The sequence below is a fragment of the Xyrauchen texanus genome, chromosome 1 (genome assembly GCF_025860055.1).
Source record: "Xyrauchen texanus isolate HMW12.3.18 chromosome 1, RBS_HiC_50CHRs, whole genome shotgun sequence".
Lineage (NCBI taxonomy): Eukaryota > Metazoa > Chordata > Actinopteri > Cypriniformes > Catostomidae > Xyrauchen > Xyrauchen texanus.
In genome coordinates, this window is record NC_068276.1 from 28,006,694 (window position 1) to 28,023,100 (window position 16,407).

At 39.5% G+C, this 16,407-nt stretch overlaps 1 protein-coding gene across 9 annotated transcripts in view; it reads left to right on the plus strand.

Annotated features, from left to right (window-relative positions):
* The window catches only part of LOC127620185 (tight junction protein ZO-1-like), a 162,398-nt gene that overhangs the window by 142,866 nt on the left and 3,125 nt on the right, over positions 1-16,407 (plus strand). For 3 of the 9 annotated variants that reach the window (XM_052093351.1, XM_052093429.1, XM_052093658.1), the window contains 12 exons: positions 133-215; positions 409-619; positions 1,925-2,025; positions 3,285-3,638; positions 5,240-5,464; positions 8,004-8,756; positions 9,618-9,703; positions 10,107-10,310; positions 11,041-11,120; positions 11,283-11,721; positions 12,415-12,632; positions 14,829-14,972. In XM_052093351.1, the coding sequence (XP_051949311.1) occupies positions 133-215; positions 409-619; positions 1,925-2,025; positions 3,285-3,638; positions 5,240-5,464; positions 8,004-8,756; positions 9,618-9,703; positions 10,107-10,310; positions 11,041-11,120; positions 11,283-11,721; positions 12,415-12,632; positions 14,829-14,972 (2,898 nt within the window). The remainder of the gene's footprint in view (positions 1-132; positions 216-408; positions 620-1,924; positions 2,026-3,284; positions 3,639-5,239; positions 5,465-8,003; positions 8,757-9,617; positions 9,704-10,106; positions 10,311-11,040; positions 11,121-11,282; positions 11,722-12,414; positions 12,633-14,828; positions 14,973-16,407) is intronic. The other 6 variants (XM_052093504.1, XM_052093579.1, XM_052093636.1 and 3 more) reach the window with 3 other exon arrangements.

Below are 16,407 nucleotides of genomic sequence, written 5' to 3' on the forward strand. Positions count from 1 at the left end.
GTGCACATCCATGTTGAATTGCCTTCTCACTGTATGCTAATGAGGGTGAGGGTGCTGACGTACGGCATGAGAGTGCGCAGCAAGAAGAATGTAAGTGTATATTACTATATGGATTGTTTTTTTCTTATGTAGAGAGTGAACCCAGAGATGCCGGCACTGACCAGCGCAGTTCAGGGATCATACGCCTTCACACTATCAAACAGATTATCGACCAGGTGAGAACCCATGCACACCCTCCAATATACACGTCGAGGACACACATATACAGTAAATGTAATGTAATGCACGAAACACTGTCTTTGAATGACACATCACTGTCCCCTGCTGGTGGTACAACGCATTATACAGATGAATGTTTTTTTGTTTTGGCTTTAATCTGACAGTTTGTTTTTTATCTGTGTTGTGCAGGATAAGCATGCAGTGTTGGACATTACTCCTAATGCAGTGGATCGGCTGAACTATGCCCAGTGGTATCCTATCGTGGTGTTCCTGAATCCTGACAGTAAGCAGGGCGTAAAGAACATGAGGACCAGGCTGTGTCCTGAGTCCAGAAAGAGTGCCAGGAAACTCCATGACCGTGCACTCAAATTGAGAAAGAACAACCACCATCTCTTCACAGGTAACCTCAGGGAATTTTAGAAATTGTGTATCCTTATACTCAAGGAAGAAATGGAGAGAAATGAATTAAGACCATGGGATATCATTTATATCCAGAATTTAGACCCAGGGGCTGGTTGTATTCTTGCAGTGTGTTCTTCTAATAGTGTTGGGCGCCCACTGTCTGCTATTTCTTTTAAGTCGTTCAGTGCCTTACGTTTCCCACAATATTGTGTGAATTACACTGTCTAACTAAAGCTAGCTGTGAGCTTGTTTAATGCAACAGGCTTTTGCTGGCGTCCCCAATTATTTTGACATCTTAAGTTAATGGCTATGTTTATGCAACCGGCCCAAGATCCCTAAGCCTTGTCTTATTAATAGAGTAACTACAGGTCCAGACATGCAGATTACAAAACGCAGCAACATGGTCATGTGTTGCAATATTTCAGCACATGAATACAATGCACACATCACTGATTTGCGAATAAAGTTGGACCTTTTAAATAATTTGGTTGAGCAAGCGTTTTTAAATCACTGGATTGCAAATGACTTAAGATGTTTGGAGGTTAAATTATGAAGTGAGTCATGTTGTAACCATAGGCAATGCAATATTATACAATATTTACTTCAAAAATGCCTTAATTGTATTTATCTTGAACACAATCAGAATTTAAATTAGGGTGATAGCATCGAACTGGTGCACATAAACATTTACACTAAAAACATAATAATTGATACAACTTAATTGATCAGAGTGATAAAAAAGTAATGTTTAACTTGATGTTAATTTCATCAAAATCAATCAATGAATCTTAATCAGAAGAATTTACAAAATGAGTCAGACTTTTAAAAAATAGGGCCCAGCTCTAATGTGTCACATGTCCTCAGAATATTACATTAAACTGTGCATCACATTTGATTTGATGATGGCCTCACTGAGCAGCCAGCCATAGTAATTCATTTTATTACAGTAATAAGATAACCACACTGTGTATTTGGCAGAGCTGTATAAAGACTGGTGTGTTATTGCAATCCTCATTTGTAAGTCATATTGAATTAAAGGATCTCATAAATGTAAATGTGACAGGGCAAAGATCACTTGGTGCACTCATAAAGTGACAGAACCTGACAGAGACACTTTATATGAATTAATAGAAACATAAATGAGCTATGATGCTCCCATGTTTTGTGCTGTGGACAGTAAGGAATGGTGAGGTTGCTAAATGAACAAATCTTTTTGAAAAGTTTTGAGCACATTGAGGTCTTTGCTGTAAAAAGACTCATTCGTGGGATTTTATCATCTCTATTTGCTGTCACTATCCTGTAGCCACCATTAATATGAACAACATGAATGATGGATGGTACGGCGCATTAAAGGAGACCATTCAACAGCAGCAGAATCAGCTTGTGTGGGTCTCAGAGGGCAAGGTGAGTTTCACTAAGGTTGATTGACCTCAACTTGTATTGAACCCAGATCATTCCTTTTAAGTTGGGAGTCTGCATTGTCTGGATGAAGGTGTTACAATTGGTTTACATGCTCTGGAAGAATGCACCATGAAACCCAATGAAATATAACATATATACGGTGTGTGATATATATAACGCTATGTACATATCTAAAGGAATATTCTGGGTTTAGTACAAATTAAGCTATTATATAGAATCATCCCTTCTTTATTTAAAAAAAGCGAAAATCGAGTTACAGTGAGGCACTTACAATGGAAGTGAGTGGGGGCCATTTTTTGGAGGGATTAAAAGCAGAAATGTAAAGCTTACAATTTTATAAAAGCAAATATTAATTCTTCTGTTAAAACTCTATGTATTAATTGAGATGTTAAGTTGTTTAAATTATAATTTTTAGAGTCATTTTACGGTTTGTTGACATTACATCATCATGGCTATACAAGTTGTAAAATTGGCTATACTTTTACACAGAAATGTTAGTAATTGATTTTATCAAACTAAAATTATTTTAACATGCATATGTTTAATATATTTTGGCTATACTTTTGAAACAGTGAGTATTTTAATATTCCAAAATTGGCCCTCATTCACTTCCATTGTAAGTGCCTCACTTTTTCTTTTTTTCTTTTTGGTAATCCATATAATGCCATAATTGCTAGTGATTAAGCTTAACTTGTATTGAACCTGGAATATTCCTTTTAGGTAAGAATGTAAATAATAGGATCATACCTGAAACTGCTATGACAATGGACATTCTGATCAGTTTCCGGGAGTGGTCTCTTCTTATTAATTTAATTTCCTTTTTGGTGGTATGGGATGCTGTTATTTTACTCAAAAGTTGGCAAAATGGTCTAAATCCATAGTGAAGTTGAACCAGGTAGCGTAACAAGAAATTAAGCTTTAGTTACAGTATTCAGCAAAGGTCAGAATTAATGAGGACAAGAGTTGTGAAAGAAATACCAAACTGTCAGCACAGACCTTCCTATCCGAGCAGGATTAAATTTCGCAGAGGAAACAGTAGGTAGTTTGCTCTGTTATTTTTGGTTGTGTGGGAAAAAACCCCAGAAAAACAGACATGTTTGGTGTATCACACATTTAGTTAACCTCTTCAGGGTAAACTAGTCCCATCCAAATTAGGCTTTTGTTCACCTACTAATCTCTCTCTACATGTCTTTGTCTTCCTCTTTCCCGCTTTCCCTCCTGTCCTCTATCTATCTCTGCAGGCGGATGGCACTCCTGACGATGATCTGGACCTTCACGATGACCGTCTGTCCTACTTGTCTGCCCCTGGCAGTGAGTACAGTATGTACAGCACGGACAGCCGCCACACCTCTGACTATGAGGACACAGATACGGAGGGTGGCGCCTACACAGACCAGGAACTAGACGAGACCCTCAATGATGAGCTGGGACTGCCCAGCGAACCCGCCATCACTCGCTCCTCAGAGCCCGTTCGGGAGGATCTGCCCGTCATTCAGGAACCTCCTGGATATGGAAACTACCAGCAGCCCCCGCTGCAGCCTGAGCCGATGAACCGCATCGACCCAGCAGGGTTCAAGGCCCCTGCACCTCAGCAGGTAGCGTTTCTGCGAGCTGTACCACTTCCCTGTTGTCTGGAGGCCGTAGTGTGCGTTAGAAAAGTGTTCTAGCACCACTAATGAAGGAGGAGTGCTTTAAAACCGTATTATTGCAGTACTAGAGAAGTGACAATGACCAAGTATTTTATTGCTGCCACGTATCTATCGTATGTATTTGTGAGTGTGCAGTGAATGTGTGTCTGTGAGTTTGAACAAATATAGTATGGCTTGGCTGTTATATACTACCTAGACAATGTGACTCTTATCTCAGTATGATACAATACGTATAATTTACGAGGAGATGAATGTGAAGATATTGTATGTTTTAAGTATGTGTAATAGTTGCCCATCCTTGTGGTGTGGCTGCCCCCTCATATCATGCAAAATGATGTCATTACCAGAAAGTATTATGTGCATGATGGAATTACAGTGTTAAATATATTGCTGTAAATGTGTTTATCTACATGGCTCAAGTAGCCACCATTATATCCAATGTGTCTTAGACCTTGTGTTACAAGAGAGCCAAAACGTTGTATTGTACTGTAGAATTAAACTGGCATCAGATGACCTTAAAAACAGAACCTTGTCCAGTTGCAAATTATTACATGACATGGTTCCAAGAATCACCCCACGGCCTTTATTTTGTATATTTACGGAATGTTCCGTGTTCAGTGCAAGTAAAGCTCAATCGATAGCATTTGTGGCACAATGGAAGTACACAGGCCCAGGCAATAAACATTAAACATTTTTAAATATTTAGCCACAAGACTTCAACATTATACGAGGTGGAATGAGACTATTGTGATGCGCATCCTGAATGCAGAATGACGTGCTTCAATGCAACCAGAGGACTTGGGAGTCTTTGGGTGATCCTCACTGCACTTTCAAAAGCGCAGATTTGTAAAATAACGATGCAGGTTCACATTAAGTTCACAAGATTAAGTGTTTTATTTAAGCAGTATCGGACAGAATCCACAAAAGACATTTTAATCTCTCAAATCACCTCACAAATATGGGAACATTACTTACAGGAGAGTATTTAACATCCAAGAGTGTGATGGTCTTGAAATGTATTGTTGATGTAGCAAATTGATAAATGGACTAAACTTAAAGCATTACAGAGATGAAATGTCTTGCGGAAGATTTTTCTGTGCTGACTACTATTCACTTTTCAGCACAGCAAGCTATAATTATGCAAAAAGGCTCTCCAAGGAGTTGCATCTGTCAAATAATTTGAGAATTGTGTCTTCCATTAAAAGCACCACCACTAACTATAATAATGTTAGTAGTCGACCATGCTAATTGACCAATCAGTTGCTGGATGACAAGTCGACCACCGTGGCACATTCCTAATTACTGTAACAAAAGTTGTTGCTTCTTTTTCTTTAACTGAGGGACAAGTCAAAATTATTTTCTGCTGTAATCAATATTAGGCCACAAATGCGGTCAATAGAGCTTAACTTGTATTAAACCGGAACATTCCTTTAACATACTATAGCAGTACTGGTGTCAGATGAGAGAGAGGACAAGCATGAAGCTGAGCTGAAGTGCAGTGGTGAGGTTTGACCACATGTATTAAACATTTCTGAACACCTTCACAGAAAGCAGAGGCATCTCTCCCCCTGCAGCCTGAGCCGCTGGCAGAGACAGCTCCCCCTGCTGTTCATGTAAATGTAGGGGCTCTGAGTGCCAAGGATGTCCCGGTCACCCTCTCTCAGGGGGATTTCAGCCCAGAGGCTGGCTCTCTCTTCCCACCTGCCACTGAGCTAGCTCAGCCCCCGTCTCCTGACCCCAACCAATCTGGACAGCCTGGGTCGGAGTCCAAGGTACCTCACCAGCCACCTGCTCTGGACTGAAACCGGCCCAGTTTAACAGCCAAGCCTGGTGCCCTCTTACCGCCGTCTGCTCTGCCTGTGTGCTGCATTGCTTTCCTTTAGCTCCTGCATGTGTGCAGAGTGTTTGTCAAAGAGAGTATCTATTCTGTGTGTGTGTGTGTGTGTGTGTGTGTGTGTGTGTGTGTGTGTGTGTGTGTGTGTGTGTGTGTGTGTGTGTGTGTGTGTGTGTTTGTGTGTCCATTACTGCATTCATAAACAACAGTGGGTACGACCCAGGCCTGCTGCATCAAATCATACTGTAGTTCAAGAACCTGCAGGCCAGCCCAGGTCCTCACTGTTGCCTTCCTACTTTTGCATGACATGTCTGGGTTTATTTACTTCAGTTTTTTGCTTGAAGTAGAGTTTGTGATATTAGTGATGCAATGAATGCAAAAAAATGCATTAATACAATCTTTATTTACAGGGTTCCCACTAGAGCTGTTAACGGGGTTGAGAAATTGAATTAACTGAAATATGGCCAAAATGTTAATTATATTTCAAATAATTTCAGGTAGCAATAACAAAAAAAAATTTCAGATGGTGTGTCAGTTTAAAAGGAAATTCACCATTTAAAATGCGTCTTGAGACACCCGCATTCTGTTATACACTGCCTGGCCAAAAAAATCTCACTGTTTGTATTTAAATAACGGTTATGATCTGGGGTTGCTTCAGTTGGTCATGTCTAGGCTCAGCAATGTTATGCGACAGTAAAATGAAGTCAGCTGAGTATCTGAATGTACTGAAAGGTCAGGTTATCCCATCTATGGATTTTTTCTTCCTTGACAACACAGGCATATTCCAGGATAACAATGCCAAGATTCATTGGGTTCAAATTGTGAGAGTGGTTCAGGGAGCATGAGGAATAATTGTCACGCATGAATTGGCCAACACAGAGTCCTGACATTAACCCCATTAAAAGTCTTTAGGATGTGCTGGAGAAGACTTTGCCGAGTGGTTCTTCTCTCCCATAATCAATACAAGATAATGCATGGATTGAAATAATGTTGTGAGGTTGCATAAGGTTGTCGAAACAATGCCATGACAAATGTATGCCGTAATCCAAGATAAAGGCAGGATTGACGATTGGAGAGTCGAACCACTCCCAAAGACATCCCAAAGGGGTTAAGTTCAGGACTCTGTGGTGGCCAATTCATGTGTGAAAATGATTCCTCATGCTCACTGAACCACTCACAATTTGAACCTGATGAATCTTGAAGAAAAAAATCTATCGATGGGATAACATGGTCATTCAGTACATTCAGGTACTCAGCTGACTTGATTTTATTCCCGCATAACATTGCTGAGCCTAGACCAATTGAAGCAACACCAGATCATAAACATTTTAATCTAAACAGCGACATTTCTTTTCGCCAGGCAGTGTATTTTTTGCACTTTGTCTGCTTTAGTCCAATAATGTAAGTCGTCATCATCAGTGCTTTGCACACATCCAAATTTTGAATGTTCATTTTAGCCTTTGAATGTGCTCCCCCCAGCCCCCTTAAATTCAACGAATATTTGAATGTCAAATTTTTATTTAACAGCCTTCGTTCCCATGGTCATGGAATGCCTGGAGATATCAGGGAATTTTTAATCTGTGTTGTCGGAGCATGGACTATTGATGGAATAAATTTAAATCCTAAAAGTCATGGAAATTTCTTTAGAGAACATAAATTTCACTAGTTATGCTCTGTTCTTAAATATTCGGCTAGTTATTTCTCTTGTGTTGAGCTTATGTAGAGTTAAATTTGCTCGTGGACCATGGTGATCGTTATTTTGAAATTAATCTTCATACCGGTTTACAAATTAGGCTTAATGATTCGTTTGCAGATGGGTATGAAACAAAAGGATTTAAAAAAAATCCTTATTGTAATGTATGTGTAACATTGAGTAATCACAAATGAATGGGAAGGTAATGGAAATTTGTTGGTCAAAAGGTGTGGGAACCCTGTATGTACCTTCATATATAAAACTTTTGGTCTTTTTCCTCCCTCCTTTTCTTACTTTGAAAAGTAGCCTTGCTGTTTACAACATTTACAACAGCTGACTCAACATTTGTTATAGGTGTGGTGCTGTGCAGATATATCATAGCCTTGATTGTTATTATTATTTAAAGGCTACTTCTCAAAATATTCTTTAGTTTTTGAAGCAAAATGTTGCCTGAACTGGATTATTTTGAATTACAGTGGGACTTTTATTTTATCCCAGTGCTTTTGCATCTTTGGTGTAATGAGTTCAAATCTCTCTCCTAAAACTCTTGACTGTTTGTGTGATGGCTGCCTCCATTTTGACCTGTTCAATAACTGCCCACTCTGAGTCTTCCTCTATTGCAGGTCTTTCTGCTGACTCTATGCTTCAGTCTTCAACTATTAATCTGAATATTAATCACCGCTGGTTTCTGCCATCTCGTTCGATTCAATTGATTGCTGTGATATAGAGTTTTGTTTCTTGGTACTGTTAGGTTATAATTATGCCCCTTTGGCTTTATCAACAGATGTACAAGAAGGAGATCTACCGTAGCAATGAGCCAGTAAGCCCAGTTCCTATGCAGCCCAACTATAACTCCCAGCAGCCCACCTACCAGGAAGACAAGCCATATATAGATTATGACCACCAGCCGTACCACTATGATGGGGGCTACATGGAACCAAAGGCCCGTGACTTTGATCCTCACCTACATTTTGATAGACGCGTGCCTCCATATGAAGAGCAGTGGGCACCGTACGACCACCAGACCATTCCCCAGCATCCCTCTGGATACGACCCTCGTTTGCCCTATGAGGATGATCCGAACCGCATCTACGGTCAGCGACATGACACTGGATACAACACGGGTCGACCTCGCTATGGCAAACCCAGTACCGGGCTGATTCGACACGATGAACCACCCCCTCCTAAGGCAGGAGTATATGAAGCACTCCCTCCGTATGACCAGGAGTCACTCCATCGCACTCGAGCTACCTCCCGCTCCCCTGAACCCCCCAAACAGTACTACGACCCTTCTCAGAGGCCTTCCTACAATCAAGCACCACAGAGGAGTTATATGAACTCTGAGGCTTTTGTGGCCCCTACCAAACCAGAGTCCATCACACAGCCAGCAGAGCCTGCACTTCCACCTCTTCCAGCTGAGGCTGAGGAAGACCCAGTCATGAAGCACCAGTCTGTGCTGACGAGGGTGAAGATGTTTGAGAACAAGCGTTCTGTGTCTGTGGACAGGGCAAGAGAGTCTGCAGACTCTGGCCTTCAGGTTAGCTGACACAGTCTGTAGAATAGTTCACCAAAAATGTTTAAATCTCTCATAATTTACTCACCGTCATGTCGTTCCAAACCCATATGACTGTCTTTTTTTATGCAGAACATAAAAGGAGATGTTTTAATGAACATCACAGCATCTCCTTTCTATACAATGTCAGTGGAAAGGGCTTGAAAACAATCCAAAAGTATCATAAAAGTAGTCCATGCGATGGCATTAAAAGGACATTTCACCCAAAAATGAAAATTCTCTCATCATTTACTCTTTCTTTATTCAGTAGAACACAAATTAAATTTTTTTGAAAAATATCTCAGATCTGTTGGTCCAAACAATGCAAGGAAATGGTAATCAGACCTTTGTAGCTCCAAAAATCCCATAAAAGATTTTTCACATTTTTTTTATTATTTATATAAATTTAAGTCATCTCCACGTTCACATTTACATCTGAGAGTCACATGTGGAGCCACATGTGGAGCCTGTTTACTTGCAGAGTGTTTACTTGCACAAATCTTAATTGTGTTCTGCTGAAGAAAGTAAGTCATACACATGATGTGATGGCATGAGGGTAAGTGATGAATTTAAATTTTTTAAGCTTTAAAGTGAGTCACTATCCACTGCCATTGTATTGAAAATACAGGCTGTGATATACATTTAAAAGTCTCCTTTTGTGTTCCTCAGAAGAAAATAAGTCATAGAGTGTTGGAACGACATAAGGGTTAGGAAATTATGACAGCTTTTCTTTTAATAAACATTCTAGAACTTTTAACTTAAACAACTTCTACTGTGAACTCAAAATTGAGTAAATTAATCTCTCTCTCTCTCTCTCTCTCTCTCTCTCTCTCTCTCTCACCATAGCCAGTGGACATGATGCCTAAACCTGGAGCTGCCTCTGTGCCCAAAGCCAACTCCTTAAGTAACCTGGACCAAGAGAAGGCCTTTAGGTAATGAGCTAGCTCATAAAGTACACAAATTAATTTTCAGCAATTGACATATCGCATTATTTGTGTCTGTTGAAAGAGCAGTCCTTCAAGCCCTGTCATATAGTCAATAAAATATATGGAGCTGATTTAAATCTCAGTGGCACAGGCCATAGGAATGAAGTTAGATGTAGATCTCCATCTAGTGGTGAAATAATGAAATATCAGGCATTCTGTCTCCATGCCAAGGCAAATTTTTGCCACTCTAAACGCAGTAGGCATTTTGGTGATAAATAAACTTAATGTGTGGATACTGATTCTGTTTCTCTAGTCGAAGTGAGCTCAAAAATGTTTACATTTGTGTACACTTTCACCATTTTACCAGTGTTAAAGCTATAAAATAACACTTGCTCCTTTCCTCTCTCAGATCTCCAGAGCCACAGCAGCCTCAGCCTAAAGCAGTGGAGGATATAATTCGCTCTAACAACAATGATCCTGATGAGGATGAGGAGTACTACAGGAAACAGCTCTCTTACTTTGACCGTCGAAGCTTTGACAGCAAACCTGCCGCACAGCTGACACCTGCAGTCAAGCCAGCCCAACCCCAGACCCAACCAGGCTACTATCCCAGGTACATGCTCAAGTCAATACCTTAACATACTTTATGCAAATGGTATTTACACACCCAAACATTTATATGTTCCTTGGCGTTAATTCACTTCAGATGTTTTCATTTAGTGTGCAATTGTTTATTGGTGTTTGTATACTAGAGGTTCACCAAATCTTAAGAACTATATGTTTGAATGTCTTGCAAATTAACATGCAAGACAAACATATTTGTAAGTTATTATCATACACAGCTCAGCTTTTCACCCCAAGGCAATATTTCAGCACCAAATATTGAAACTGCCCATGCTTCTGCCATACAGGCTTTTTCACACTGTCACCTAAAACTCCTACTTCATTTTCAAAGTGTCTGAACCTCATTTGAATTGAATAAATATATATATATCAACTATTTAAAAGTTTTTATAACAAAGAAATATATCATTAGCATTAATAAAAAAAAAATTTTTTTATAAAGAATAAGTTACATTTGCGTTCTGGGGTTAAATCATTTTAAGTAACCTTAAGGTCTTTTTTTAAGTTTTACCCCCTGGTTGAAAACCACTAAAGTATATAAAATCATAATTTTGTCATGTCAGCTAAACATTTCTCAGGATTGGTAATATTAATGTAATATAATTATAGCTAATATCACAGCTCTAAATGTGATTGAAGGATATATAGCTCTGTTAAGTTTAAATCAGTTGAGAATTTGTTCTCATGTGTGAATTTGTCTCTCTGTATATCTGCCACAGGGCAGAATCCGTGGAGAAAATCAACCATGTTCCTCCAGTAAACCCAACTGTCCCACCTCTAACCCTACCCAAACCTGCAGGTAAGTCATTCATGGAAGTTGACTTATTGTATATGCCCTGACCTCAATTGTATGTATTTATTTAAAGAGACTTCCATATTTGCACTCTTCCTGAGACACATACTGTCAAATGCCCGCACAAGCTTGTTGATGTACCCTTCTTCCTCTCTTGCACATAAACAGTGACGCCAACACTCGACCCACACAGTTCTCCCAAAATGAAGCCTCACAGTCATGAAGACACAGTCCAGAGTAATTACCTGCCTCAGAAAAGCTTCCCAGAGAAATCTCCTGTGAATGGAACAGGTGAACCTCCAAAGCCCAACAGCGCTCCCGTCACGTCCAGCTACAACCGATTTGTGACCAAGCCATACACAACATCTGCAAGGCCCTTTGAGCGCAAGTTCGACAGCCCCAAGTTCAACCACAACCTCCTGCCTAATGACTCACAAAATAAGGCCGATAATGTTAAAGCTCCCATCACCAACACAGTCAAACCACTGAGCTCCCCCCAAAAGACAGACCACGACAGCGGCCTAGATACATTCTCTCACACCATGGAACAGAAACCCAAATTCCAGCAGAACAGCATCAATGCTGTGCCCAAGGCAATACCTGTCAGGTAAAGTAGAATCAATAGAAGCTCCATAGTTCTGCATGCTTACTTTTTGCTTGGTAAATAGGCATTTCATTCACGCTATAGGTTTTATATCTGAAGAAGATTGTTTTCCAAAATGAATGAGGAACTAGACTTGCACTTCCTGAAGGAATTACAAGTGCTTGCAAGAAAAGTAAGAAAAGTCATGCGGCATCTTTTCAGGTGGCTGCGCACCACAGTCAACACATAGTCACTGTACTGTGTAATGGCGGCTGTAAGGAAAACCAGGCCAATCACAATTTTGTTTGCAGATATTACAATACAACATCATTGATACAATTACATTTAAATTCAAAACAATCTCTCAGTAGAGATTTTCAAACTTTAATCTTACATTTCTTAAAAGTAAAAAAGTTATATATTAAAAAAATAAAAAATACAATTACAGAAATGGTACTCCTAAGATTTAATATTATTTATAAAATGTATGAAAATAGCCAAATAAACAAAATAGAAATTGACGTCTTTGTAATCAGTAGAACTAGATATTTGCTAGATAACTTTTTCAGGAAAAACCCCCCCTGAAAAAATGGGAGTAAACAGAAAAAGAACGTCCAGGACAGGCAGGTGAATTTAAAACATTTCAGATAATAAGAGTGGAGAGCACATAAAGAAAAAAACACAAGTCAAAACATCTATTTTTCTTTGTGTTTACAGCCCAACTGCTTTGGAGGATGATGATGATGATGAAAGCCACACAGTGGTGGCAACAGCCCGGGGCATCTTTAACTGTAACGGCGGGGTCCTGAGCTCCATTGAGACGGGAGTGAGCATCATTATCCCACAGGGAGCCATTCCTGATGGTGTGGAGCAAGAGATTTACTTCAAAGTGTGTCGGGATAACAGCATCCTGCCACCTCTGGACAAAGAGAAAGGTCAAGTCACGCATGTTTGAACTATAAGGGTTAGAAGAGTCAGTAGCACTTTAAAATAAGGTTCCATTTGTTTACAATGGTAAATTAGGTATCCATGAACTAACAATGAACAAGATATTTCTTACAGTATTTATTAATCTTAGTTAATATAAATTTTTTTAAATAGAATTGTTATTTGTAAGTTCATGTTCGTTCATAATATATTAAGTAATGTTTGCATGTGTAACTTTTAATTTCAATAATGGGTAATACTTTATTTTAGTGTCTCTGTTTCAGTCTTATAACCCAAGTGAGTACAAAGTACTAAATCTAATAAGATGACACATCAACTTACTTTATATATAATTAAGTTATTGAACACTATGTACTTACACCTTGTAATTATGTATGCATAATAGACCAGTATTATTACATATGTGTAACAGGTCAGTCTTGTTACATACCTTTTTGTGTAATAGGAAAATCTTGTTATAAGTGAAACAGACAAATATTGTTTCATATATCCCTATAGATGTCCCTCTCTCTTATTTCAAGCAATTGTAATAGCATAGTCATTCATTTGGAATTGTAAGCATCCCAGATTACATTTCAATAAGTTACATAGCGGCGGCTGTGGCTCAGGTGGTAGAGCGGGTTGTCCACTAATCGCAGGGTTGGCAGTTCGATTCCTGGACCACATGACTCCAAATGCCGAAGTGTCCTTGGGCAAGACACTGAACCCCAAGTTGCTCCCAAGGCTAGCGCCTTGCATGGCAGCTCTGCCATCATTGGTGTGTGAATGGGTGAATGAGACACAGTGTAAAGCATTTGAGAACTGCTAAGGTTAAAAAAGGGCTGTATAAGTGCAGACCATTTATATAGGCCGATTGACAAAGGTGGGCTAGGCCTACTCAAGATTTTCTTTTATTTTTATGCATTCGGTCTTCGGATAATTTGGCTCATTGGTCGCTTCCACCTGAGAGAGCCCCTCTCTGGTTTTGTATTGAACAGTAATTTCTTGCCCCTATTTGCAAAGCATTTCTATCTAATTAATCAGAGAATATAAGTTACACCCCGTTATCTCGCATTTGCTCTCGGTATGGACAAAAGTGTCCAGATTGTTTAATTCAGACATTTATTTAAATGTTGCCTCAAACATATGGCTGAACCCAAAATTATGTATTCTGCTGGTCAGAGTGGATTATGAGGGGGGTTAATACGCATGGTGACCTTCAGTATATGAGAGTGGAGTGTTGAGATCCTTTGAAAATATGGTTCAACATTTTGGGAATCCCAGGTCTCAGCTCTTTAGGTATTTACAGCTGTACCACATGCTCTGTACTATTTTTGGGAGTAGCATACCCCCCCAAAGCAGCAGATACTCTGGGAATGTTGAATACTGCTTTTGGAAAAGGTCATGAGGCTTCAGTGTATTATTCCCTGCTAATTCAGAGTCTGGGGGACAGAGCTTCAGCTTCTCTCAAGAGATTATGGGGGAAAGATCTAAACTTGGTATTGGAGGAGGGACTATGGGCTAGGATTTAAAAAAACATCAAGTCTGCATCTAGAGATGCAAGGGTGTGCCTTACGCAATTTAAACATTGACATTGATTCTATTGGACCCCTCTAGATTGTATAGTCTTGGTCTTAAAGACACCTGCTGGCGATACCAATAAGAAGAATGGGACACAACCCATGCTTTTTGTTGGTGTGTTAAGATCCAAGAATTTTGGTGAGGGTTCAGAGTTTTATGTGGGACGTATTGGATGCTCATATTTCATTTTGCCCCAGACTCTGTGTTTTAGGTGATGGGGCAGTGATTAATATAGGGAATAAAGTGTGTGTGTGTGTGTGTGTGTGTGTGTGTGTGTGTGTGTGCGTGCGTGTGTGTGTGTGTGTGTGTGTGTGTGTGTGTGTGTGTGTGTGTGTGTGTGTGTGTGTGTGTGTGTGTTTGTTTTTCTTATGTTTCTAAATATTTATGACCACTGGGGTGTGTGCAGATTGTTAATTTTAAGTTCATGTTAACTAATGGTAACAAATGTATCCTTATTTTAAAGTGTTATTGAAGATTTTTTTTTTCATAGCTCTGTGAAAGATTTTCTACCCTAAATTCATAGCTTAAGGGATAACTTTTTGTTTGCAATTGCTATAGATATGCTTTGCAGAGAAATATATTAAAAGTAGCATGTGCTAATGAACAATATTTTTTACATGCAGGTGAAACTCTGCTGAGTCCTCTGGTGATGTGTGGTCCTCATGGTCTTAAGTTCCTGAAGCCAGTGGAGCTCCGCCTACCTCACTGTGCATCTATGACCCCTGATGGTTGGTCTTTTGCTCTAAAATCCTCCGACTCCTCGTCGGGTACGCTGTCTTCTCTCTGTCCTTTTTGGGGTCGTTTGGGATGGCTTTGTGAAAGTTTTTGTTATGGGCTTTTCTTTCTAAGAGACTTTTTCATTCTGCATCATCACATTCACACATTTACAGCCAATCATTTGTTGATTCCTTTTTTTTCTGACACTCACTCACTCGCACTAGCTCACTGCCTTCTCATTTATTTATGTGGTTCCCATAATAAATCATGACAAGCTTTTAAATTGAAACAGTGCCTTACTATGGATCCTGTCACTCCGGATGCGAAGATTCACTCTGCAACATTTTTATTTGAAGTGTAGGTGTGTTTTCTTTGCTCAGCAAAAATAGATAGATGGATGGATGGATGAGAAGACCAATAAGATAAATGCTTTTCAGCTGTGTCTGGAGCTGGCCTTCCAGTTAGACATGGAGCCACTATATTCTATACCAATGCAGAAGTAGCTGTTTATTACATTAGATGAACATTTGTGTTATTGTTTTAAATATATTTGATGCAAATTTCACCAGTTGAATTTCATGGGCAATTTGCATTAGTTTGTTGCAATGTTAAGATGCTTAATTTGCTCTCTTAAACATGACTCCCTGCTGCATTAGTCATGTTAAGTCATTGTATCTGTCAATGATTTCAACCTTCAGGTTAGTTCAATAATCTTAGAATCTTTAAATTAGCATTAAGCTTTTTTTTTTTTCATCTCCAATTCAATCATTTATTGGTCAAGGCAATTTCACTGCTTTTAATCATCATTCACTCATGTTGTTTTTGTGCTTTAAACTTTCTCACACAGCCACCCAAATGTCTAAATGTTCAGAGATACAGTAATTGCCTTTCCTCCACTAATGGAGGTTCTTTATTTACCACAACCTTCTCTGACCTGAGAGTAGCAGCAAAAAAGTTTGTCCCTGGGTCTTCAATTCTCTTTCTTTTTCTATTCATTCATCTCTGTATAACTCTTACAGATAGAGCAGGCACCACCCTGGAGTAGCCTCTTATTAACCTCTCGTTTTGAATGTTCAGTGGATAGATGAGCCTGAAGCCTTGTACTCTCCTTCCTCATTGCAAAAGGATTACAGGCCCTTGCCTCTAATCTGCATTTGTAAAACAAGGCCATTCTTTACCCATAGCTCGAGGCTAATTGCCACACACTAATGGAAAGTAGGAGAGTTCTATCAAACTGTAGTATTACACAGAGGTTGTTCTGATAGAGCTTACATATCCCTTTTCCACCGACATGGGCCAGTGCGAATTCACGAACTGTTCTGCACAAAGGGAGCAAGATTGTACAGCTGCTGAAGTACTCTATGGTGGAAAACCATAGACATTTATTTGATATAATAAACCATGTTTATTGGGGTCTGGGTTACTCAGCAAGTATTGACACTGACTACAACCCTTGGAGTCGCGAGTTCAAATCCAGGGTGTGCT